General features: G+C 42.3%; 1 protein-coding gene across 6 annotated transcripts in view; it reads right to left on the reverse strand.

Annotated features, from left to right (window-relative positions):
* Positions 1–865: 865 nt before the first annotated feature.
* APBB2 (amyloid beta precursor protein binding family B member 2) overlaps positions 866–27352 on the reverse strand; it is a 431323-nt gene continuing 404836 nt past the window's right edge. For all 6 annotated transcript variants that reach the window (XM_088450563.1, XM_088450565.1, XM_088450564.1 and 3 more), the window contains 6 exons: positions 15974–16088; positions 15773–15860; positions 14066–14149; positions 13634–13758; positions 9339–9515; positions 866–6128 (listed from right to left, as the gene is read on the reverse strand). In XM_088450563.1, coding sequence (XP_088306689.1) covers positions 5961–6128; positions 9339–9515; positions 13634–13758; positions 14066–14149; positions 15773–15860; positions 15974–16088 — 757 coding nt within the window. In that variant the 3' untranslated portion in view covers positions 866–5960. The remainder of the gene's footprint in view (positions 6129–9338; positions 9516–13633; positions 13759–14065; positions 14150–15772; positions 15861–15973; positions 16089–27352) is intronic.

Raw genomic sequence — 27352 nt, forward strand, 5'->3', positions numbered from 1 at the left:
TAGGCACCCCCTTAGGGAGGGTTAAGTTAGGGGAAGGGTTAGGTTTACACACTAGGGGGAGGTTAGGGACCCCCCCAGGAGGGTTAGGTTTAGGGTGCGGGGAGGGGGGGTTAGGTTTAGGCACTAACGGGGGGAGGTTAGGCACTCCTAAAGGAGGGTTAGGGGGGAGGGAGAGGGTTAGATACCTCCGCTGTCATAATTTTCTCTGCGTTGGGCTAGCGCTGTCGGGATTTGACTACATAGCCGCCGTCATTTCAATCCCATTCCGTTATAACAAACTCCAAGCATCCAATTTATATATTCTTACAAGCCAAGAAGGTCATAATATGTTACAATAAATGAGTCATCCTGTATCTTCATTTAGATACGATGAGAAAGTATGGGAGAGCGAGGTATACACATTTTGTGAGGTGTGTGCCTAATGTATCTTTTTAGAAAATTGGGATGGGGGTGGGCACCAGCACTCTCTCTGGCACAGGGCACCAAAATGTCTGGTTACGGCTCTGCTGGCAGGGATTAACTGAAGGAAGAACAAATTTAGTACTATACCCAATAGCAAAACCCTTATTATTAGCGATTATTTCCCCGTTGGAACTTGCAGGGTGATGGCCTCCTACCCAGCCTGACCATGTTACACTTTTTGATTGTTTTTAGTAACATTTACAATAATGTCTGAATTCTACAGTGCAGCTACTCACTAAACTTTGTTAAACATAAAAAAAAACACAACAATCGTTAAAAGCATTTAAAGAGTAACCTGAGACGTAAATAGAAAAGTAAAATTTTTCATATTTTCTTTTTTTTTTTAAATCAAATTAATAATTGTGACACGTGAATAAAAAAAAAACACACAAGACATACAAGGTATAGTGAACATGGCTGTTTATAGAGCCACTGCATACAAAGAATGCATAGATAAATGGACTCTTACTAACACATTGGCATTTAGTCATACATACACACCACATACATACTTTTTTGGCTGTAAAAAAAAGTGACTTTTTTTTTTATTTTTTTTTACTTACAATTCGTTTTACAAAATAATTTTTTTTTTCTTTTTTTAAAGTTAAAATATGCAAAGCTATTTTTAAAACAAAATATCTGCAAAGGATTGGCATATACCCATAGATCACTGTTTCTTCCACCATGTTTCATTAGATGTGCCTAATGCTGGTATGACATGTATGGGGTACTAAGAAACATAGAATTTGATGGCAGATAAGAATCACTTGGCCCATCTAGTTTGCCCCTTTTAGTTGTAAATGTGTAGGAGAAATGTAATGAAATTATCAGGGCATACACAGCATCAGTATGTACAACCGTACACAGGAATGCTAACCCTCCGGAAACAGACATGAAGGTGTAATCATTACAGTATTATCAGAATATGATCTTATCTACTGCAGGTGTTTCCGTAGATATAAATAGCGCTATTTTCATATGTTCATTATAAGAGATTATCACACCATATCTGCAGCTGTCAGTGTGGGTGACGCAACAGCCGAGGGCAACCCATAATTACTGGGAGTAAGTGACACTTCTTAGGTTCACTCCCAGCCCTAACTGGTATAATAACATTGCAGAACGTGCTGGTGTTTCAGAAAAAAAATAATGAATATATTAAAGGATGTCGAAATGATCAGAACAATATCTTTACAATTATAATATTGAATATACGGATGTTCAATTATGGCGGCGGATTACTGACCTGTTTCAATGCAAAAATATATTAAGTGCAAAATTCATGTAAATATAGATCTATAGTGACTTTAGACAAGCGTGTGGGGAAATATCCAATAATGAATCAGGATAACCAGTATGAGTGTGTTACCTCTACGCCCACACATCCGTAGTCTGCGCCAGCTTCAGCTAAAGGACGTTAGGGCTGTACTGATGTCTAATGGAGACCATGCTGCTTTTAGAGTTAGCTGGGGAGACAGGAAAGATGAAGGATAGCCCTGCTATGTACAAGGACAGGCTGTGCACAGAAAGGTTATCATATTTGTCATCTACAATCCCACAGAGGACAGAGGAAAACTGACTGCAACTCTATAGACTCAACACAAAGGGAAAAACTCAATTCATTCATCTCTGGAATGAAATTAATGACTAAACTACTGAGTGCAGCTGCATTTTACTTACTATGGCGATGATGAGCTGTAACATTTAATGTGTGCACATAATTAGCTGGGGGGGGGGGATTGTGTGCTTTTTATTTTTTATATAAGCCAATCACATATAGTATGGCTAGAAAGCTACTCAAGTCATCATCAGTCACCAATAGCAACCCAGAAGGACCATGAAAACAGAATTCATTGACTAATGCTATTCGTATGCACTATAAAAGGCAATTTCTTTTACAGCAGTCTAATAGGTCAGTGGGTAATGTTCCGTGAATACCACAGAATAGACCAACCATACTGTAATGTTGTGGTTGCTATGTAAGGAGGCACATGGAAGCCCAAAGTGCACTCCAGTCACATCTGTTGTACACAAGGTACAGTACTGTAAGCTTCATCCGTGGAAAATACAGAATTTACAGGTCACTTCTGAAACCCTTTAAAATAATCTTGTTTCCATGTGTCACTTTGCCTTAGTATCGTATTAGTAGATTAGCACAGTACAGTACGTCCCTCCGCTGTCTAAGGAGGTCATTTACGTAGCACATTATACTCGCATGGCAGAACATGCTGCTTTCACCAATGTGGTTGAATGTTGGGACCTTGGGCGACGCATCTGCAACCTAGAAGCACACTTGGGGGGAGAGGGGGGGGGGTGCAGAGTCAGAAGTCTCTGCAGGAATGCTGTGTAAAAGTGACATTGTCACACCAACTCCTACCTTCCTATCCATGGGCGTAACTACCATAGGTGCAAGGGGTGCAGCTGCTATGGGGCCCAGAGCTGAGGGGGGTCCATCTTCCCTGTCAGAGTTACATGTGTTATATACATTTTTCACCAGTGGGTGGTACATAGGGGCATTTACAAACTTTTGCTAGGGGGCCTTCAAATACCTAGTTACGTCCCTGATCCTATCGCTTTACTTCCACCCAGGGAAAGAATACCAATGGGGTGGATGGAGCTACAGCCCCAGACCTCCACATAAAAACAGACCCATGATAATAACAGCATGATGATGCAAACTAGCAGCACGTGGTCATCCATAAACCATAATTATTATTACAATTGTATTTCTATTTTCCTCACAAAATGATGCAATCTTTCTACATTTACATATTTACGAAGACATTGGGGCTGATAGTGTAGGGAGTGCACACGCCCACATGGCACTGGCCACACCCACACAGCGCTCATCACACCTCCTTTACTTTTAACAGTAGGTCCTTAATCATTTTCAGCCCCAGGCCCATGTGGCCATTACTGCAGACCTACTTCTGATTTCTGTACTGCTCTGCAAAACCTAGAACACGCATGCCTTCCCTATGCTTTGCTTGCAATGCCATCACTCTGCCCAACTCCTCACCCTCTAGCTTTCCAAACCCCTGCTTTTCAGCAAACGCGCGTTCTGTCATTTGCCTGGAATTCCAAATGTGCTTGTGCAAGCCGAGATCTACGGCGGGTTCACATATTGCATTATACTGTGCAGCGGGGCTTAATGCGCTTCGTAAATAACCTACTGTTCGAATGGTATTTTCTTGTAGCCCTCAAAGTTTTAATCATAGGAACTGATGTGATTTGAATCGCATGTTTATATCATCACAGTGTTCTAGAATGCAAAATTATAGTATGGGACGTACATGGAGTGTTAATTGTGTACACAATTTTGAAATGTTTTAGCGGACAGCTGGGTAAGTGTTATGTGGGAAGAAAGGCAAACCATGAACGCAACAGAAGTCATCACAGGAGAAAAGTGCAGGCTATAGGTGAGTAGTCTGTTGCCTGCAGGTGATAGGCTATAGGTGAGTATTCTTGTCTGCAGGGGACAAGCTATAAACAAGTAGTCTGTTGTCTGCAGGTGACAGGCTATAGGTGAGTAGTCTGTTGTCTGCAGGTGACAGGCTATAAGCGAGTAGTCTGTTGTCTGCAGGTGACAGGCTATAAGCGAGTAGTCTGTTGTCTGCAGGTGACAGGCTATAAGCGAGTAGTCTGTTGCCTGCAGGTGACAGGCTATAGGTGAGTAGTCTGTTGCCTGCAGGTGATAGGTTATAGGTGAGTATTCTTGTCTGCAGGGGACAAGCTATAAACAAGTAGTCTGTTGTCTGCAGGTGACAGGCTATAGGCGAGTAGTTTGTTGTCTGCAGGTGACAGGCTATAGGCGAGTAGTCTGTTGTCTGCAGGTGACAGGCTATAGGCGAATAGTTTGTTGTCTGCAGGTGACAGGCTATAGGCGAGTAGTCTGTTGTCTGCAGGTGACAGGCTATAGGCGAGTAGTCTGTTGTCTGCAGGTGACAGGCTATAGGCGAGTAGTCTGTTGTCTGCAGGTGACAGGCTATAGGCGAGTAGTCTGTTGTCTGCAGGTGACAGGCTATAGGCGAGTAGTCTGTTGTCTGCAGGTGACAGGCTATAGGCGAGTAGTCTGTTGTCTGCAGGTGACAGGCTATAGGCGAGTAGTCTGTTGTCTGCAGGTGACAGGCTATAGGCGAGTAGTCTGTTGTCTGCAGGTGACAGGCTATAGGCGAGTAGTCTGTTGTCTGCAGGTGACAGGCTATAGGCGAGTAGTCTGTTGTCTGCAGGTGACAGGCTATAGGCGAGTAGTCTGTTGTCTGCAGGTGACAGGCTATAGGCGAGTAGTCTGTTGTCTGCAGGTGACAGGCTATAGGCGAGTAGTCTGTTGTCTGCAGGTGACAGGCTATAGGCGAGTAGTCTGTTGTCTGCAGGTGACAGGCTATAGGCGAGTAGTCTGTTGTCTGCATGTGACAAATCAACTTAAACCACAGCCAGTTAAAAAACACTTTGCAAAAACAAGGCAGGAGCACGCCCCATTAGGACTATAAGAAGCAAAGTGACGTAGGATCCTATCCATTGACGAGTAGTCTGTTGTCTGCAGGTGACAGGCTATAGGCGAGTAGTCTGTTGTCTGCAGGTGACAGGCTATAGGCGAGTAGTCTGTTGTCTGCAGGTGACAGGCTATAGGCGAGTAGTCTGTTGTCTGCATGTGACAAATCAATTTAAACCACAGCCAGTTAAAAAACACTTTGCAAAAACAAGGCAGGAGCACGCCCCATTAGGACTATAAGAAGCAAAGTGACGTAGGATCCTATCCATTGACAGCGTGAGATGTACAGTATTTCTTCTGCTTGCCTAATAAACACAGTCTTGAGTTAAATGAGAATAGTCCGGCAGTAGTGAGAATTAGAAGGGAGAATTTCTATAGTGGAGTCCAGCTGCTTCTGATGTGGAAGCCGAAATGGGATTATTCATCTCTTGTATTTAACTATCCCACCCCCATAGGGAAACCCATCCACAAGACTTCTTCAATTCACTCTGTATGATGTCTTTGTGCAGTTCATGATTATGAGCTGGCGGTGCAGGTAATAGGAATTCCGGAAATCTGTTCCTGCTGAAACTGCTGCAATGACCAAATAACTGTGTCTCTTGTCTGAACAACTCGCACTTCAGTGATGATATAAGCCAGTGAGCTATGGGATGCTTAATAATCCTTAGCAACAATGGACTCCATGGCATTCGCTAAGAGTCATGAAATGTTCATCTTATTTACAATCTGAAAGACTATCCAATGCATGAATTAGGAACCACTGACAGGAGAGAGAAAAATAAAAGTTATGAGTAGATATATATATTTATATTCATGCTTCTTTTGTAGTACGCCATGGTGTCAGAACGAGAACATGCTTGTCAAACATCGGTTAAAGGGAAATTCTCTGAAGGGAAAGCAGCAGTTCAATGGAAGTCTAGGCCGCAGTGTTCTCCGTTACAGAGCTACTTTCACTTCAGTAGAGACATACGCTTCAAGTGTTCATTGATTCAGGTGCTTCTTGTGGCTATGGCATGTCACCAACCGGGCGTTTCTGTTTCAAAGTGTCAATCAGGGATAGGACGCCCCGTTTTACACTGGTGGTGACCCTCCGTGTCACTGAGTCTGGAGGAGGCGGTGGAGGCTGAGCCTTCTGGGAAGGAGGCCTGGCAACCAGGCACTTCTGGTATCGCAGCTAGAAAGAAAGACAGGTTAGTTATGGAAACCAGCCAACCTTTTGTATGCCTAGCATGAAGAGCCATGACCATTATATTGTAGAGCCAACCATAAGAATTCTCTCTACAATTTTTCCATGGAATGTATATGTCTAAGGCCGGGTACACAACAGGCAATATATTGGACAGTATATCGTTCCGCCACAGATCAGAACGATATATCATCCATATTGCTAAGTGTGTACCATCAATTGCGCGTTCACATGCAATGTCGTGCCATCTGATGTGCTGCACGTCAGATGGGACAACGTCGCTGAAGACCATAGTCATATGAATGCAGGACAGAAAGGTATATTGCGCAGTCGTACACTGGATTGTGCAGTGTGTATGGCCGCCTGATATATCCTTCCATCGGGTGTCGGGTTGGCTGGGATATACATCGTTCTGATGTGTACCTTAGCTTAGAAACCTACTGTAAGCACTTATCTTCCATCACAAAGCAGGAAGCTGCAGATGATGTAATGTTACAGAGGCTATATATCATTTTCCATTCTGCGCATGGCTTTTATAGTATGAGTATGGGCTTATCAAGGAAATATAGTTTTTTTTTGGCATGTAAATCTATTTTTCACTTTATCTTTGTAATGGAGGTTAATGGATAATAACATACTTACTAAGGGAATGTGGCTATTTTTTTTATAAAGGTGTCATTATGAAAAATTTGCCTGTACAACACACAAGGCATATGCAATACTGATACTAAGGGCTCAATCCAATTACACGCCTCTGCAATGGCGTTAAAATGCCGGCAACGGCACTGCATCCCGCACCACTCGCGGCCAGCTCATAGTTTGAATTAGCATAATTTTGTTGTAAGTCCTATGGGGCTGGGAGCGCTTTTATGCGGATTCAGGCTGCCGTCAAGTGTGCCTGCCTTCGCGATGACTCGCAGCTGCGAATTGGATTGACCCCTACGTATATGCACAGTTTAAAGTTGTGTGTGTGTTGGGTGGTCTGTGGTTAAGTTGCACCTCCACACCCATACTATGTTGCACTTGCACATGACTGTGTGTGTTCTAATGCTGAATATCACAAGTGTTAAGTGTATGCACATCAAACTACAGTGCAAGCTGTGCGCCAGTGTAACACATTGGTATCAAATGTAAAAAGTGCTTAACTTGAAAGTAAACTGGTTATGGTATCTTCCAGCTGAAAAAAAACAGAGGATCCAATCAACTTTGTATAATGTCACCGTGTGGTACTGTATATGTAAGAAAGGCGGATACAGAAAATAGTGTAATCTGGTTATAATTATTCAGATTTTAATATCCTAAAAAAAGGATTTCAATCCGAAACGCATTGGTGCTGGATGCTGTGACCTTCTTCCATTTATCTAGATTGGGCTACCAACAATCAGGGCCGTAGTTAGGGTAGTGCGGCCGGTGCCATCGCACAGGGCACCACAGGTCAGGGGGGCGCTGTTTGGGCCTGTCAAATTTCTGTTTATTATCATTCTTGCTTGTAGCTTCCTCTTATTTCATCCCCAGCATCTCCTGACCTCCTCTATCTCTTCCCTGGCCCTTCCCCATGAAGCCATGGCCCTTTTTTGGGTGCATTATGTCCCTTTGAAAAATGAGGGGGGCACCAATACTCTTTCTGGCACAGGGCACCAAAAAGTCTAGTTACGGCCCTGCCAACAATAAACTGCACTTTGCCTCTTCCATTTCTCGTGCTGGGAGGAGAGTTTTCTTTGTTGACGCTTTCTAAGTCAGCTTCCAGGAATACATTTAGGTCTCACCGGTTTGGGGAAATGTCATTTTATATCTGCTTTTTTACTGTATGTGGTGCATTTTTGTAGTACTTTATAAATAAATGTATGTTTTTAAGGTAATGCACTATTAGTGTGCTTTTAGTTTGTATATTTTGGAGATTGCAGTCCCAATTAAAGAAAAGAAACCTTTATGTGCCTCTTACCTCATCCATAGGGCGACTTATTGAGGGCAGTTTGGGCCCAAAGTATACTCTAATACCACACTATGATTGTTCCAATCTATTCTATGAGCATAAGAGAAAAGAAATGCCTAGGAATTACTGGGGAATCACTTCTTGGAAGGAGGATTGTGTTTTAGCGTCTGTACTCTACCTACAGGAGACTCCAGTCTTAATAAAGGAAAAGAGACCTTTATGTGGCTATTTACCTAATCCATAGGGTGAGTTTAACCTACTGAGAGTTAGTTCGATATAAAGCCTATTTTGAATGCCACACTATTATCATTTGTATATAGGTATGTGTCCTCATTCACTAATGCTGCAGTCACGCCAAACAGCCCCCCTCAGCGTGCCGGTGCTGTGCGACTCTGCTAGCGCCGAGAGTCTTTTTTGCGTCTTTTTCACCAGAAAATGCATCACCGTCACAATGCAATGCAACTAAGACGCACCAAGTGACTGCACTGATTAATCTGATATATTACACTTGTATATTTGTGCGCGACTGAGTATGAATCTGTTTACGAAGTGCTACGGGTGCAGCGGACACAGCTTTTTTTCCATGCCAAGGCCCATTGTGCTTGGTATACAGACTCAGTTGCACACAGATATACCAGTGTCACATATATTTAAGAGTGCCGTCTCCTGGTGCTCCTTAGTCGCATTGCATCGTGACAGACGCACTTTCAGGTGAAAAAAACACGCTCATGCTAGTACAGTCACACGAGACCTGGCAGCTGTCTCACGTCAGGTGGCGTATTGAGACTAGGTGTATGAGGGCACATGTATATGAGAAGATACACCCTTCAGAAACGTAAGAGATACATCTATTGGGGAGGAGTTATAGAAACCTTTCCGTGTCTATATTTCACCTCCAGTAGGTGAGTGTAACTCTCATAGGAGATTTACTTCGGAAGTACAATAGGATCACACTATTTTCTGTATCCTCCATTCTTACATATACCAGACAGTGACATTATATGAAGAGGATTGGATTCTCTTCTTCAGCTGGAAGATGCCATTATCCAGATTACTGCGCCTTTTGGCCTTCCCATTATTTTTGTTTTTGCATTTCTAGTTTCAAGGGTGGGTGAGGGTGACCCTCAGGTTGGACCCTGGCAGCTGTATTATAAGCTCTCCACTTCTTTTTCTTTTGTTAAACATTGGTATCAGTGTTCTGGAGCTCACAGTATCTTTGTGTCCGTCAGTATTGAGGTTATATATATATATATGAGCTCTCTCACCATGCATGCAGCCTGGACAGCTTCAGAAACACTTCCTGCGTTGGGCTCACACCAGAAAATATGAGTCTCAAAATGTTGATTCCCAGTGTCCATAATGAAAGCAAATGTATGGATGTCCTTCCCCACGCCCATGAAGGAGAGGAACCGGACCCTGCATTCCAGCAGCACCTCTTCATCCTGCCAGACAGAACAGATCACTCCTTATATATGACAGCACTGACAGCACACACACCTTAGTATGACGCGACATTTGCACTCTAGCATCACATATCTCAGAGATCACCCTCATTTACTAGGCTTCAGCCAATGCAATTTTTAGATATCAGTTGACTTGTTAATAACATTTTTCTTTAATTGATCTGATAATAGGATGATCTGCAAAGCATTTGTATAACATTAAGGTACAAACATGGAAAAACTGCTTGATAAGAAATGTACCCTGTCCTCCAATGGTATCATGGGGCTTGTCAGAAGCAGGGGAGAGAAATCATTTAGAGACTTCACCAATGAATACTTTATAGACAGTATATAAGGCTGCAGGGCAAGTAATGTGCACAGATGCTGTTTCTCATCCGTAAGGCTATGCTGACCGGCAGCAGGCGGAAATACCACATAACTGCTTGGCGATCTGGAAGGTTCACTCAGAGCCCTCAGAAAAGAGACTATCCCGTAGTATCTGCATCATACTGGATTGTGTCACAACCCCCCCCCCCCCACACACTATTCTGTTTAATGTTCCTGGATCACGGTTTACTGCAATTTGCGTGATAGATAATTGCCACTCTTATGCGCAATTTGTGTAAAAGGAACATTTCTACAGCATCTATATACAGGATGAGTCTCCCATATCCATATATTCCAAAATACGGAATTTTTTTTGCATGACTGAGACAGTGAATCCTTTGCCTTTGCGATGGTTCAATGTACACAAACTTTCTTTAAGGCACAAAATTATTAAAAATATTGGATAAAATGACCTTCAGGATTTGTGTATATGAAACATAAATGAATTTCATGTATGTACACAAACTTTGTTTAGGCACAAAATTATTGAAAATATTGTATAAAACTACCTGCAGGCTGTGTGTATAAGGTGTATATAAAACATCAATGCATTCTGTGTTTAGATTTGGGTCCCATTCCCAAGATATCTCATTATGATATGCACATATTCCAAAATACAGAATATTCCAATATCCAAAATACCCCTGGTCGTAAGCATTTTGGATATGGGAGTATGGGGTGTAAAATCTACAAAAACAATCTTTTTACAGGTAGCAAACAGGGTACCTGGGTGGAAAGTTTAGTGTCTAGATAGACAGGCAATAGGTTGACACCAGATGGTCATCAGGCAATAGGTCAACATGAACTTAGTCTACAGGGTCAAATGGTCTACACTTGGTTTTCATGATTTTTAGGGCTAGGATGAGGGTTAGTGTTAGGCACTTGGTGAGGATTAGGCTGTGGAAGGGGACGGTTAGGGTTAGGCACTTGGGGGAGTGTTAGGCACTGTGACTCGGGGGAGGGGGAAGATTAGTGTTAAAATAGCGACAAAAAAGTTGATCATTTGTGCGTCGATCTCTTGACACTGTTGACCATTTGACCCTGTCGACCTTAGTCCATATTGACCATTTGACCTGTCGACCTTAGTCCATATTGACGTTTTGACCCTGTCGACCATCTGGTGTCAACTTATTGACTATAGACACTTATTGACCACAACCAACAAACAGATGGAGAACGCACATTGCTTTAGCATTCAAGGACCTGGAGAACGCACATTGCTTTAGCATTCCATTGACTATAGACACTTATTGACCACACCAACAAACAGATGGAGAACGCACATTGCTTTAGCATTCCAGGACCTTCATCAAGAGCTGCCCTAAAGATCTTTTTGGGTACATTTTGTGTATCTTGTAGTGAAGGTGATCTCATGGAACAAAATGCTAACAATAAGTGTCCAAATGTTATTGTTATTTGTGCTATGCATCCATTCACTTTACATTTAAACCCTTGTATGCTTCCGTGACATTTTGCCACCCCTGATTGTGTATCCATATTAGAGATACTTTTCAGGTGCAGGTTCCACCTTATTGGATTACTGTCACACAAATATTGAAAACAGCGAAAGTGCCAATATCCACTAACATTAATGCTATGAAAGTGTTAAATCCTGTAATGCGTTTCATTTCTAACTAAAGTGATTAAGCCAAACATCTGTTCTGTAAATTCTCTACAATTACATTGTTAAAAAATGAGCGTAGTATTGTTGTGCTCCAATGATTGCAGTGTCATTTATTTTATTATTCTGGTGCACACATCTAAATGTCATTGTACATCCACTGCGTCCCAGTTAAATGTGACCTTGAAACCAGTTAGAGGCAAAGAACGTATTATGTAGGGAACCGTTTACTATTTTCTCCATGAAACATACTGGGCTCTAGACATGCATTTAAGCTGACTGTACTGGAACTGAAATTATAAACAATATATTATTAACACATCTACAAACAAAGATATTATATAAACATATCAACACATTTGCTAAAGAGGTTAGATAGTATATAAACATACTCAGTGTAATTCTATTTCACGGGTTGGGTATGAAATCCCGGCGGCTGACAATGCCGGAAGCCCGAAATACCAGAATCCCGACAGGGTAGGTAAATATACTAAACCTACCCTTCCTCCCCCCTTAAACCTCCCTTAGGGGTGCCTAACCCTAAAACTCCCGGGGTGGTGCCTAACCCTAAGTCCCCCCAGAGGAGCCTAAACCTAACGCCCCCTTCCCGCACCCTAAACCTCCCAGAGGGGTACCTAACCCTAACTGCTCCCCGGTGGTACCTAACTCTAAGCCCCCCTTCCCCATGCCTAACCATAACCCTCCCCGGGGGGTTCCTAAACCTAACCCCCTTTCCCACGGCTAACGCTATCCCTTTCCCCGCTTATCTTCGTTCAGGAAGCCATCTGTCGGGATTCCGTCGTCGGGCTAAAGATAGGCGTTGGTATTTAGACGCCTATCTTTAGTACCAAGTCAGTCAGGATTTCAGCTTCCCGTGCGTCATTATTCTAACTACCTCCCATATTTCATACATATTTAAAACTTACACATAAACTTATATAATCTTATTGAGACCAAAATGTATACACACCTAATCCTCAGTAAACCTTCATTAAATGATACGTTAAATTATTCACAATAGAATCCAAGAAGAATTGAACAATATGATTGGTTGCTATGGGAAATACTTCCACCTGTCCTCTTTAGAATGTTTGATAAACCTCCCCCTTCAGTTCAATTCATTTGGATCTGGAAGTTGGGTCACCAAATAACTGGGTCTGTTAACAATTCGGTAACTCACATGTAGGCAAAATACAGCCAATCAGGAATAACGAGTGGATCACACAGCAAAGACTAGACTTGCCACTTCTAGGTCAAATGGTGAAATGGTTTCGGGGTTTGCATGTAGGCAATTAGTCAATTGATGAAGAGCTGGCCTAATTGGTTTGGGTATATAAGTATATAACAGAGTATTGGTTGCACAGTTTCATTATCCCTCTTATGAAGTTCAAACTTGAATAGAAGGACGAAACGCGTTGGTTCCTTTCCTGTGGGACATTTTCACATCTCTGACTGCCATTCAGGATTCAAGTAAGCAATATTCATTTTATTCTGATGTACATATGTATTTTTTGTATGGTAAATAAGCTGTGTAATCATATTGCACTATATAGTTTTTTTTCTTTCTCATGCATATTTGGAATCATAAGCAGAAGGAATATGATCAGAGTGGCATTTCATAACTATTTTTGATGTGCAGAAAATCAAGAAACTTTCTGGTATGGGAATCACTCCTTAAGTTTTCCTTTTGAAGATTCTTTTGATGAGCACAATTATCTTTATATTTGGTACGCAGATACTTTTAAAGCACCTTTGAGTCTTTAGACAGTATTACACTATATCATATATTTATTTTACATGTCATATACCCGTATATATACAAGGATGATTCCTGAGGACTATCCGAGGTTAAATGATAAGACATTCACATGCAGAAGTGGGGCATGGTATGCACAATCATTCACAAAGTCTAATTTAGTTCACTGCTCTTACTTGTTTTGCAGACCAGCCTAAAGGAAAAGGCAAACACGAAAATAGGAATTTGGCAAACAAGCGTATCTAAATGCTAGCCTTTGAATAAAACAGCGCCGCAGTCATAGGATGATGAGCGCCGACCAGAGCAGTAACTCAGCTCAGGTTTGCGTCTAATGTATAGTCACCATCTCCTCACCTCTTCTTTAATTACAGTTACAGTTGCATCAGCCACATTCATGATAACTGGTATCCAGTCTTCTTTCTCTTCTTTGTCTGAGGGGTTCAAAAGACTTTCAATGGCATCATTGACGACGTCCATACCTTAAAAAATAGAAAATGCACAAACATCTAAATCACAGTTTGCTCAAATATATTTGTACAATTACAGGATAATATAACTATTTTCTATAATAACCAAAACAACTAAAAATATACAATACATATAAAATATAACTATTTTCTGTAATAACCAAGATAACTAAAAATATACAATACATATAAATTATAACTATTTTCTATAATAACCAAAAACATACAGTACACATACAATATAAAGGGTAACTTGGCAACGTAGTGTACACGGGGGTCGCTATACTGCTGTTATATGGCCTAAATACTGATGGCATACCTGTGGGTTTAGAAACTGGCAGCATGCCCACATACTGCACATGAAACTTCTGCACAAGCTCTGTCTTTGGTGTTGGGAATTCTACTGCATAGGAAGAAAGACAATATGATAATAAATATGCAATTAATACCAATCAGGAAGATACAGAACAGTTAGGCCTGGAAACAGTATTTACACCTCATTAATTATATAAAGCATATTTTTATTTTCCATCAATGAACCACTTAACAATAAAGAATGTAAACTGCAAGGAACAATCCATAATGTAGCCACAGCTTAATTACTTCAGTCCATGCAAGAGCACCACAACAGTAGGAGACTCGCCTAATGAACTGGGGTTATCTATTTTTATTATTATTACCAGTTATTTATATAGCGCACACATATTCCGCAGCGCTTTACAGAGAATAGTTGGCCATTCACATCAGTCCCTGCCCCAGTGGAGCTTACAATCTATGTTCCCTACCACATGCTCACACACATACACACTAGGGTTAATTTTATGTTTTTGGAGCCAATTAACCTACCAGTATATTTTTGGAATGTGGGAGGAAACCGGAGTACCCGGAGGAAACCCACACAAGCACAGGGAGAATATAGAAACTCCACACAGTTAGGGCCGTGGTGGGAATCGAACCCACGACCTCAGTGCTGTGAGGCAGTAACGCTAACCATTACACTTTCTGTGCTGCCCTACTGAACACTAAGGGTTTTTTACTTAAAGTTTACATGCAATTATAAACATAACAATGGTAGTTTAACACACAAATTAAGAATAACCGCATTTTTACTCCCTTTTAGAATGTAAGCTCTTATGAGCAGAACCCTCTACCCTCTTGTGCTTCTCCCTACTTTAGTTTCATCTACTTCTTACTCACCACTAGGGCACCTAACACTTATCTGCTTATGCTCTGTTGCTTATCTGGGTGTTATGATCACTAATGTAGCAATATATATTATCCATGTCCTGGTCCTGTAGTGTATTGTTCTGTAAGTCGCTTGTCTACAATATGTTTATGTACTTTATAAGGCGCTGCGGAACATATGTGGCGCCATATAAATAAATGATAATAATAATAATAATAATAGTAATAAAGCAAGTTGACCCACATTCAACATTAATGACTTCCATTATCGCCATCACGAAGTAACTGGTATAAATGAAGACTATGCTTTAGCTTTCAAATTGGGATCCTTGCTTTGGGTTGTAAGCTCCCCCCTATCATAGAGCCACCTGTTGGGATGGCTTGGATCAGGATAGTCCTCAATATTGTGTCTCAGTATGACCCATTTTGAGGCTAGACTTAACACACGTTCAATCGTAGAAATTCCATCCTTCATTGTTATTCTCCTCAACAGAACATTAGATGATGACCTGAGCCCAGGGACAGTGCAAAGTGTCTCGGCACCCTAGGCAAAACTTCAGCCTACTGAACTGCCCCCACCCTCCCACACTGTCACCAAGACCCACTTTCCAGCCCCTCAGGTGAAAGTGAGGAGACGGCGTCTTAGAAGTTCCACAGCCGTCACCTGCATTTAGTACAACAAGAATATGTCTCTCAGAGACATCCTTAATATTGCGACAGGCAGATTTTGTGGCGTCGCCCTGGTACCTGCTTAATGACAGAGCCTGCCTTGCCTGAGCCAATCCCCGTTAACATGCCATGACAGTTCCCTAAAGCATAACACGCCACTGTCACCACGTACCTTGCAGTGGGACATCCAGGCTGGCGTGTGGTCGTTCCTGCGACAAGCTGCCGGCAGTAGCTTTGGCATTTTTCCTTTCTGCCATAATCTGTGAGGAATTGAGAATCTCCACTGTGAATTGTCGCAGTTAAAACAATGTTTTAACCTCTTATTCTGGTAGCTTCAAGGTCAGACCCTGTATATACTGTATCATAATCCTACCTTAGAACAGATTTCGTGAAGGCTGGTCGCAATGGCTTTTGCTGGCGTGTCACATCGGAACACGTGGCATTTTAAAATTCTTGTATCCTTGTCTCTGGCAACATATGCAAAATCCCTTTGAAAGGAACATAAAGATAAATAAGTCAATATTTCAAATTTTTTCAGTTCCCACACTTACATGAAGTATATGTGGCTAATCCACACGTCTGCATTGTGAGCTCACTATACAGCCAACAGAACGGCTTCATAAAACTTTATGGCTGAAGCAGGAATGACAGACACTGCCTAAACATCCTCCGAAGACTTTGATGCATGGACCTGTAATGAAATTGTGATGTAGGCCAGGGAGACCTATTGCCGTGATGCTGGTAGCTGATATTATATACATATAATGGGAATAAGTCATTACAAAATGTAATTGTATATTTTCCACCAAGGAGACGAATAGAATATACTGCAATGCATTGTAAAAGGGTAAAACCTCAGTGCAATAAATCTCCACATGCAGCTTAATTGGAAATCTGGTTTCTTCATTGAAATTCAGGGAATGCATCATGTGCTCATAAACAGTGCACATTCCTGGGTAAGCAGCACAGGGAAACCTAGATCCCTAAATAGGGCAATTAAATATACCATATAACAAAGGACATCTGTCACAACAGACAGAATAAATAAAAGATGTTTTGCCATCTATACCTCCGTGCAGGTATACTGAACCGAAACACCATCAGACTTAATGAATAAATACTGGATTCACGTTACATAGAATGAATTTCAATATTCATATACTTGCACATAGAAAAAAGCAATTCTACAGCACAGTCATTTCTATACCGCACAGAACGCAACTGCAAAACGTCAAGCAGCAGTAGCTTAGGCATATTTATAATGGGTGCTGTGTGTGTAGGTGAGGGTCCCGCACCACACATTCTGCACCCATAGTAGTATACTTATCTTGTGCCAGGCAAGCCAGTCCCCCCCTCCTCCGCGGCACCATCTTTCCAGTGACATCTTGTGCGCATGCCCTGGGAAGATGGCGCTGCAGAGAAGGAGGGACCCGCTTTCCGGCACAAGGTAAAATGCCGAACTTGCTGCACACGGGCCCCTTTGGGCGTTAGTATGTCTCTGAGCAATGGGCTCCAGTGTAATTGCACAAACTTGCATCTGAAGCAGGGGCGTTTCTATAATGGGTGCAGGGTGTGCTGTGTTCCAGGGCATCCCACACCGCACAAACTGCCCCCATATAGTCTTATACTTACCTGTCCATAGAGCCGGCGCTGCAGAGCAGCAAAAATCACTTGGAAAATGGCGGTGGCCATTTTCCCAGTGCTGCTATCTCCGGGAAAACGACACGGTGGCCATTTTCCCAGAGACCCGCGCATGTGCAGTAGATTCTGGCACTAAGCCAGAATCTACTGCACCGCGGGACCGCTGGAGAGACGAGGGGGCCCGCACGGAGTCTGCACATGTGCCGCCTCCTCTTTTAAAAAGTCCCTGCACTGAAGGGTCACAAAACACTGCAGTTCATACATGCCTACTCTCCCGAAAGTTGCGGGAGGCTCACGATTTTTCGGGTAGCCCTCCACACCCCCGGAAAAGTAGGCAGATCTCCCGCATGCCGCCCGCTTTCTAGTGAAGCGGGCAGGATGGGGAGATTTTACGGGGAATTTGCGGGTCCGTCGGGAGGAGGCAGGACTAAAATCATGCAAAGTGCGTCATTTAGCCCCGCCCCCTCCTCGCGGACCCACAAATTACAGCATTTTCTTCATGAAAGGGTGGGGCTTAATTATTTCTACAGTCTGGCCCCGTCCCCGAAGCTTTAGCAGCATCTCCTGTCCGGGCTGCTCCCAGAGAGGAGGTTGGTAAAGTTGGTAAGTATGTTCCAGTAACTATAAAATATATATATTATAATAATAAAAGTGAATATATACAGATCACAGCTTTTCCAATTCAGTAAAGCAATTAGAGCCGGACAGATGCTGGTGTACTCATTAGCAGAGCGTAGTCAGCGAAGGAAACGAGGGCAGCGAACTGCTGACAATCAGGGAGAGATTTAGATAAAGTACCAACCAATCAGCTACTGTCATTTTACAGGCTGTGGGTGAAATGTATGAACAGGCGATATGGGGGTTTAGTGGTATTAGCGCACATTATATGCGCTGATACTGCTTCTTCCCCATGTATTAATGTGAGGTTGGGTGGTAAATGACAGGGGCGCATAGCCATTATCAGCCCGTCAATATTGGCGCTGCTATCTACAAGACAGCAAGTCGATGTGCCACCCAATGTATGAACGGTCGGTGGCAATGACTTCCAACAGCTGCAGCTGTCGCTCCCCCTATCCCCACAGCAGGGAAAGCACTATCCCTGGCTGCGGCGGCTGCTGGACACCGGGCTGCACATGAGATCTTGCAATGCTTGCCGAGAGCTCGCGCACAGCCCAGCACTAGGCTGATGCGCTGTGGGCTCTTGCAGGGATCACCGGATCGGGAAGTTTTCACTCCCCCACTCCAGGAGGGAAGATGTTTGTACATCTCATCGGTAGTGCTTCCTGCTTCGTCTCCATAAAGAGGTGAAGCAGGAAAAGTTACGATACATGCCCCTATGATACAGCGCGATACGTGCCGCTATGATACAGTGCGATACGTGCCGCTATGATACAGCGCGATACGTGCCGCTATGATACAGCACGATACGTGCCCCTATGATACAGCGCGATACGTGCCGCTATTATACAGCACGATACGTGCCCCTATGATACAGCACGATACGTGCCCCTATGATACAGCGCGATACGTGCCCCTATGATACAGCGCGATACGTGCCGCTATGATACAGCACGATACGTGCCGCTATAAGACAGCACGATACTTTCCGCTATAACACAGCACGATACGTGCCGCTATGATACAGCACGATACGTGCCGCTATGATACAGCGCGATACGTGCCGCTATGATACAGCGCGATACGTGCCACTATGATACAGCACGATACAGAACGATACGTGCAGCTATGATACAGCACGATATGTGCCGCTATGATACAGCACGATATGTGCCGCTATGATACAGCACGATATGTGCCGCTATGATACAGCACGATACAGAACGATACGTGCCGCTATAATACAGCACGATACAAGCCGCTATAATACAGCATGAAACGTGTCGCTATAATACAGCACGATACGTGCTGCTATAATACATCTTCCCCTGTGTTTGAAAAATCTAAGTTAGGAGCTGATTGGTTGGTACTTTATCTCTCTCCAAGCTTTGATAAATCTCCCCCTCATACCGAAGATAAATTTATTTACCAGACAGGAATAAACACACAGATGCAGTCACACTGCACATACATATTAATATTCTACACTTTGTACAAAGACAGGGCCTGATTTAGAGTTGAACGGAAAAATGCAATTCGCTAATATTGCGCGCACTGCCCATTTGTACAATTTACAACAACATTTACAGTTGAGTGTATAATAGGCCTGTATATAATGTAATCGATTGCACTTGTAGGGGGATTCACTGATCAGTTCAGCAGAACAGGAGTGTGGAGATGCAATTCAACGTGCTCTTAGAGATGAGTCTGTAGTTACTTATAGGTGTCCCTAAGATACGCCTTTCAGTATACACATCTTTGCTTGTATCATTGTCCTGCTGTCATTTTCTGGGTTGATTACTGCTGATGACATTTTATTTCACATTAAAGCTTTTACCAACACTGCATTTACGTACAAAATGGGCACTACGCTTCATCAACGAATCATCAACCAGCTTTTACCTGTCAAGAGTGTGCTATTATACAGTGAAAGCAATTGCTTGGTTGGCTGCACTTATATGTAATGTTGCTAAATGAGACTTCCTGTGAAATAAAATGTCAAGTTGGCAACTGTGGCACAAGCATAGATTTAAAAATGCTTTCTAAATAATAAATCGGTTAGGTTTATATATATATATATAATCTGCATAGTGAAGGAAGAGTTTCTGCTTGCAAATGAGATCTAATTATATAATATTGGTTGAGATATGGGTCGCTGCAGGCAATACTCCTATATTAAACGAGTTATACGAGCTCTCTTTTAAAGAGGAGATGTACTCCAATATCTTGCTTCTTGTATACACGGGAGATTTACCAGTAGACAAGTTGTGGTGAGTGGAAGAAATCCAACTAAAACATAAATATAGAAAACATGAGCACGATGACATTTGATGTACGATTGCCAGATCCGGCAGCATCGCTAGAGGTCACCAGAATTAGAGATTTGCTGGGCTTGAAGGGCTTTGATAATGAGGATACGGTGAGCCCTGTGTACAGTGGGCTTATTGTCAGTGAGCCTGTTGAGGGACATTCCAATTCGCCGAAAAAGAATGCTGGGGTCACATGATTGGCTAGCCACTATTCCGGAACAACCAAATGACACTTGCTGCAAGACCTAACTTGCCTTTTTATTTCTTTTTTGGCCACAAAAGGTGCATGATTTGTTGTTCAGTATACTATACATCAATTCATCAACTAAGTCAAGAGTTTTCTTACTGTTTGTCATTGTTTAGCAGGACTTCTGTATTATTTGTGGAAGATTAACATACTACAATATGATACATTTGGGAAAACCAGATGTGTTTAAATAAACCTAATCCTGGATTTGCACATTACTGTAAAATACCAGTCAGTGTTTGCCGAACAGATTTAGCAGTAATCACGGCAGCACCTGCTGAGCAATTTGGAATCTCTTCTATGGTATTTTCCATAAAGGTGAAACTACTTTTTAGCGCCACCAAGCTGCACTAAATATGTACTGTATGTACTGTATATCTCCTAACATTGCAGGTAGACAAAAAGACATTAATACATAATTCTTATGAAAAGACAATATTCATCCAAACACAACATACCAAGTGCATAATACTTATTATTCTTGAAAAATACAAAGCAAAGTTATTTAAAAATGTAATGGATGAACCTTCAAGGTTGTTAACAGAGAATTTAATCTATTGGTATTTACACAGGCCCAATAGGTTTAAAAAAAAAAAAAAAAAAAGAAGCTAAAAAAAATCAAGGCTTCCGTTCAGTAAAACACCTGATATATAAAAAAAAAAAAAAAGAGAGCAAAGCCCAAACCTTACATTTTTTCCTTGGCTGTCAACAGAAAATTCAAAGCATGTTTTCGATCCTACACAGTGTACTAGGGGCCCGATTCAGAGACCGTCGCAAATGCCCTTGTGATCCCATACGCAATGGATGTTCGAAAATATGCAAAAGTCATAGCCGCCAGGACAACGATCACCTGCGGCATCTCAGATCTGCCACTTGTGTACAAAGACACAACCATCGGTTGCACATCGGTCGATCATCAAACTTCTTAGTAAACCTATGGTTGGCCGATTCTAAGAACACGCGTTTAACTTTTTTTTATGTATCAGCCCTAAGTTATTATTGTGCATTTATTACGGAGTTACATTAATTCTGCCATCTATCTTATGTTGGCTGACGCCTATCATAATAAAAAAAAATGCAGATTTGTCTTATACAGTATATTCTTAGATCAAGGGCAATTATATTAGAATATAAATATTTTGCTCTATTTTAAGCACTGTATGCAAATAGGTACAAAGTGGGAAATAAAAATCACATCTGTTTTGCATTCCTTGCTTCTAAAAAGGTGAATTATTTATTCATGCAAGTTGCTGGCAAGGGCCGTAGGACGGTCGTACACAGAAATAGGTCAGTGCCCATAAGCAACTTTGGCCTGAACTATTCTGACAAACAATTGAAATGCGATGTGGTGCAGGTTACCATCTTTACCACTATATATTTTTTTTGTTTAGCTACAATTTATTTTTATTTTTTTACATTTCTTTTAGTCATCAGAGCAATAATCCATTACACACATCATATATCATAAAACTAAATAAACAAATACCCATTAAGGGTAGTATAGATATATATATATATAAATAATACAATATATTAACAAAAAAATATTTCCATCAAAAGGCAAAAACAAAAAATGACACAACAGTATCCAGAATAGCCTAAACATGGCAGGCACACCCTCCCAAACAAAAAAATTCACCTATAAAATAAAATAGGGGAACGGAGACCCAAAATTAAACAGATCCCACCTCAACCTGTAACAGACAAGGGAATGGGTGGAAAATCCAGTAAAATCCAGGTTTCATACCAGGAAGTACTACAGAAGCACAGATATATTTTTGGCGTTTTAGGGCTAATGTAAATGAGCCTATAAAACCCTCCCAGAGCTGGAAAAAAAAAAGTCGTCATAGTCTCCTTATCCAATCCATTTGGAAGGCAAAAAATAGTTTAGCCCGGATTAAAGAAACCGATGGGGGATCTGCAAAGGTCCACATCTGTAATATACATTTAGAGGCCACCGCTGATATAACTAATCATAATTAATTACTCTCTCTCCTACCTCAAACAAACCTTGGCATAATACCCAAAATCGCCCACTCCGCCGATAGCGGAATATAATTAACTAGATTCCTAAATGAAATCTATTGACTGATGACCAAAATCTGCGGATAAGGGGACATTCCCACATACAATGTATAAATTTTGCATCAGAAGCCCGACACTTCGCACAAACACTATTATAGGACAATCCAATCAGGAACCTGCGGTGGAGGGGAAAGACACATTGTGATAAGTATTATAGAACATTTCTCTATACAAGCTGGATGAGAGCACTGATTGGGAATAGAGGAATGAGCATAACAGGCTTTTCATGGTAATATTGGGGAATACAGTACACCAGGTAGACAACCCTGTAGATATTTTAGAATGGTCTAAGGAAGTCTGAAGAATATTATAATGGAGAGAAATTGCCCCCTGTCCTCCCATAGGTCTAGCTAATAATAGATGCAAAAAGTTGGACCAATTTTCTGAGGAAAGAGTCCGTATCATTGAACTCACATGGTGTTGCGCCGATATAGCGCCAGAGAATGGGATTGAGGTAATCCATATTTATCCACTAACTCCGCCACTCGATAGGGACAACAGTTTCCAGTGTCAACCAATGCTCGTACGTAAGGAATCACCCTGTCAGGCCATGACGAGAAAGGCACAGAAGCCTCCCTTATTTTGTAACTCAGGTTTTAAAAGCAATGGGAGAAAAAGAGAGAATGGTGACAATTTAAATTCCTTTGTTTTCTTGTAAAGTGCCAAACTCACCATGCAACCATCAGCAGAGGGTTACTAATAATATCCTCAGATGAAGCCCCAAAATAAGCGAATAAGCGGCCTCGTATTAAGATCATACAAGTCCCCAATATAACGTGGTAATTCAATTCCCAAATATCTAAGAGCAGTAGTAGCCCACACCACAGGATAAGAGTCACCCCAATGTGGCTTCACCATGGATCCCAATACAGAGCTATAATTTATTGAAAATATATATTAAACCAGTTCTTTAAACAGGTAAAATATGAGAATATCTTTATGTTATTGGTGGAATGTAGGATGCAGGTACATAGAAATATGGCAGATGTTACTGGGTGGTGACGGGGGGTCGGCAGGTGTGTCAGGGGCATTGCGGTGTCAGGGACTGCGTCGGAAGTTCCTCTGAACTCAACAGCCACATACTGTCTGACGTTCTGAGCAACCTTAGGTGATGGCGGGCTGATGTCCACTCTATGGTGCGGATTAGAGCTGCAGCCGGGAGGCGTCTCAATAGACAGCCCATCGACTGCATCATTAGCATAATTTTGCAGTAGCGGCTGCAACAGAAGTCGCAGATGCTATAGCTTAGCATCCACCTCTGAATCAGGCCCTCTGTGTGCTTGTCTGATTTATACAGCCTCATTGAGCGCTGTATTGCCTTCCCCTCCACTCCCCGTGACTCACCTCCACGTGCCCATAAAGGTGCAGTAGGATACTCAACCCTCACCCTTTGTCCACGTCCTACCTAGTTTGTTAGTTTATTATTATGTACTGTTTGAAAAATATGTCAACTGCCATTTATGATACCTATGAGATGTCAAATTCCACTGTTAATTTGCATATTCCCTACATGGCGCTGCGATCACTACAGCACGTGTTGCCTTAAAAATAAAATATAATAATAATAAATCAGATGAAGGTCTGCACTATATCTAATTCAACAGAAGGAGCTCTGCACTGTATATTGGTTATCAGGTTGGGACTGTGCACTGTATCGCTGTATTTAATTCAAAGTAATTTGTAATTGCAGTTTCTCATTATATAGTTGTGTAAAACCACCCCATAACCTGACACAAGCAGCCCACATAGTGACACGACTGTCCATATTCATATCAAGGTGAAGCCTCTCTAGGGTAAGTGATTGGCAGGTGGGGGAGAGAGCAACATCAATATATGCTTCTTTTCCTGTTAGCAGTACAGCAGCAGAGCCATTCTTTTACAGCTATATAGCAAATAATGAGCTAAAACAGATAAGGGATTTTGAATAGCTGCTGATGAATTCACATTAAGAAAGAAGAATAGTGTAAAGCTAGCTACACACTGTCAGATGTTTTTGATCGGGACGCCCCAATATCTGTGCTACACATTATGCGTTTTTCCATAGAAGGTACTGATTTTTCACCACGCCACACTCATTTGCATATGTCCGCCGCCCACAAGGATGATGGCATAGTGACAGGTGAACATAGGAAATATGGGCAGATTATTGAAAATGTGCACACACTGCTCAATATTGAGAATTTGAGGCTGAGATTTTCATTCTTGACCGACAGATCAGATATGGAAGGAACGTATTTGTGGATGTATTCTAACCGTTTTGTCCGCTAGCAGTGCCATCAGCTCAGAACTGGCAGAAACCAGTCGGACTCAGGTGCACCCATCTACTGTTCGGAGAAGTCTGGCCAGAAGTGGTCTTCATGGAATAATTACGGCCCAAAAGCCATACCTCCGACGTGGAAACCAGGCCAAGTGACTTAGCTATGCACAAAACACAGGAAGTGGCGTGCATAAAAATGGCAACAGGTGCTCTTGAGTGATGAGTCAAAATGTAAAATATTTAGCTGTAACAAAAGGCAGTTTGAATGCCAAAGGGCTGGAGAGTGGTACAATAATGAGAGTCTGCAGGCAATAGTGAAGCATGGTGGAGATACCTTGCAAGTGTGGGGATACATTTTCAGCAAATGGAGTTGGGAATTTGGTCAGGATTAATGGTGTCCACAATGCTGAGAAATACAGGCAGGTACTTATCCATCATGCTATACCACCAGGGAGACGTCTGATTGGCTCCAAATTTATTCTGCAGCAGGACAAAGACCCCAAACATACAGCCAATGTCATTAAGAACTATCTTCAGCATAAAGAACAACAAGGAGTCCTGGAAGTGATGATATGGCTCCCACAGAGCCCAGATCTCAATATCATCGGGTCTGTCTGGGATTGCATGAAGAGACAGAAGGATTTGAACAAGCCTACATCCAAAGAAATTCTGTGGTCAGTTCTCCAAGATGTTTGGAACAACCTCCCTGCCGAGTTCCTTCAAACTGTGTGCAAGTGTACCTAGAAGAGTTGATGCTGTTTTGAAGGCGAAGGGTGGTCACACCAAATAATGATTTGATTTAGATTTCTCTTCTGTTCATTCACTTTGCATTTTGCTAATTGATCATATATAAACTATTAACACTTCTATTTTTGAAAGCAAGAGTGCAGCATTTTTTCCACACCTGCCTAAAACTTTTGCCCAGTACTGTATATGTATATATATTTGTATGTATTTATATATATATATATATATAAACACACACATATATATATATATATATATATATATATACTAGTAACACAGAGTGCAGAAATAAGGACTCACGACAGGCAGGTACTCGGTAAAACAGAGTCTTTACTGGCAGCAGACACTGCACTTTCGCATACATAGACTTAGGCCTAGACACACAGGCACATAACATAAATAAGCAGTAAACATCCCAGCACTCCCAGTGCTTAATGGTCAGTCTGCTGCAATGCCTCTTCTAGCAAAGCCAATCTCCTCAGTCCCTGGCACTTAAGGAACTGTGGCCTACTAAACTAGCCACAAGCCGATGTCAGTGCCCAAGAGTTTTAAACCCTTTCTGTGTCTCAGTGATGAGCTGCTGCAAACTGCACAGGATTCTCTCTAGCCTCCCTTGGAGGGAGCTGAGCTCACAGGAATGTGGGCAGTTCAGGTGAGAGACAACCCCTCTCACCACAAAATTATATATATATGATTTGAATGTCCAATGTCACGTGCGTCGCTCCGGAACACCATAGCATTTATGATTGATTTTATCTATTTCTAGATATGCCCATTATTATTAAAAGGTATCAAAACCAACGGACAATAATAACCGGCAACTGAGGGCGGAAGTTAACCACACTTTCCATAAGTGCTGGCGGAAGTGTATGACATGGACTGCAGGGAAGCAATCGGGAAGCCGACTGCTTATATACCGGCAGCCGGCTTCCCGACTGTCTTATCCCGGCATGGGTGAAATGCCGGGCGTCTAGATGTAGACGCCCGCATTTCCCCGACGCCGGGAGACCGGCATCACGATCGGACAGCCGCGGGGGGGGAGGGTTAGGTTTAGGGCTCCCGGGGGGGACTTAGGCTTAGGCACCTCCCCGGGAGGGTTAGGGTTAGACTAGGGGGAGGGAGGGTTAGGGTTAGGCACCCCCGGGGGGACTTAGGTTTAGGCAGCGGGGAAGGGGATGGTTAGGGTTAGGCACTTAGAGGGTGGATCAGGGTTAGGCACCCCTAAGGAGGGTTAGGGGGGGTTATTTCATACCCATTCCGGACTGCATAACACAGATGGAAGCCGGAGGTAGTATGGAGCGCCGCATGTGACTAAGTGACGCAGACGCATGACGGATGCACGTATGCGGGAGGACAGTGGTGCTATGGTGTTCCGGAGCGACGCACGTGACCGGAAGTGACGGAGGAACGGCGAAAGGCAGGACGAATATGCTAGCCTGTCCCGGAGTGGGACATGTGACCGGACATGATGTATATAAAGTATACACATGTAAGGGCGGAGGCATGTGATTATTCTAGACCCGATGGTCTAAACTAACTAAAAGTTTTTATGGACATTGCCTACGGTGAACGTTTAGATACTAGGCGCTTTCTATAAGGATATGCGCCATATTGGAATTTTTGACATGTCATCTGGATGCACAATTGAACTGTGACCCGGAAGTTCTTAGTCCCTAATGGAAGGTGGAAAAGGGGTATAAATAGGTGATCACCATTCCCTAACCTTCATCCCCAGGAAGAAGTCAACGGACGAAACGCGTTGGGGAATAATCGCTTGGCCATGAGATTTACATCCAGACTCTCTTGCATTGATAATCAAATAAGCTAAACTCTCCTATTCACTTCTGA

The sequence above is a fragment of the Taudactylus pleione genome, unplaced genomic scaffold (assembly GCF_031769625.1).
Source record: "Taudactylus pleione unplaced genomic scaffold, aTauple2 ptg000519l, whole genome shotgun sequence".
Classification (NCBI taxonomy): Eukaryota; Metazoa; Chordata; class Amphibia; order Anura; family Myobatrachidae; genus Taudactylus; species Taudactylus pleione.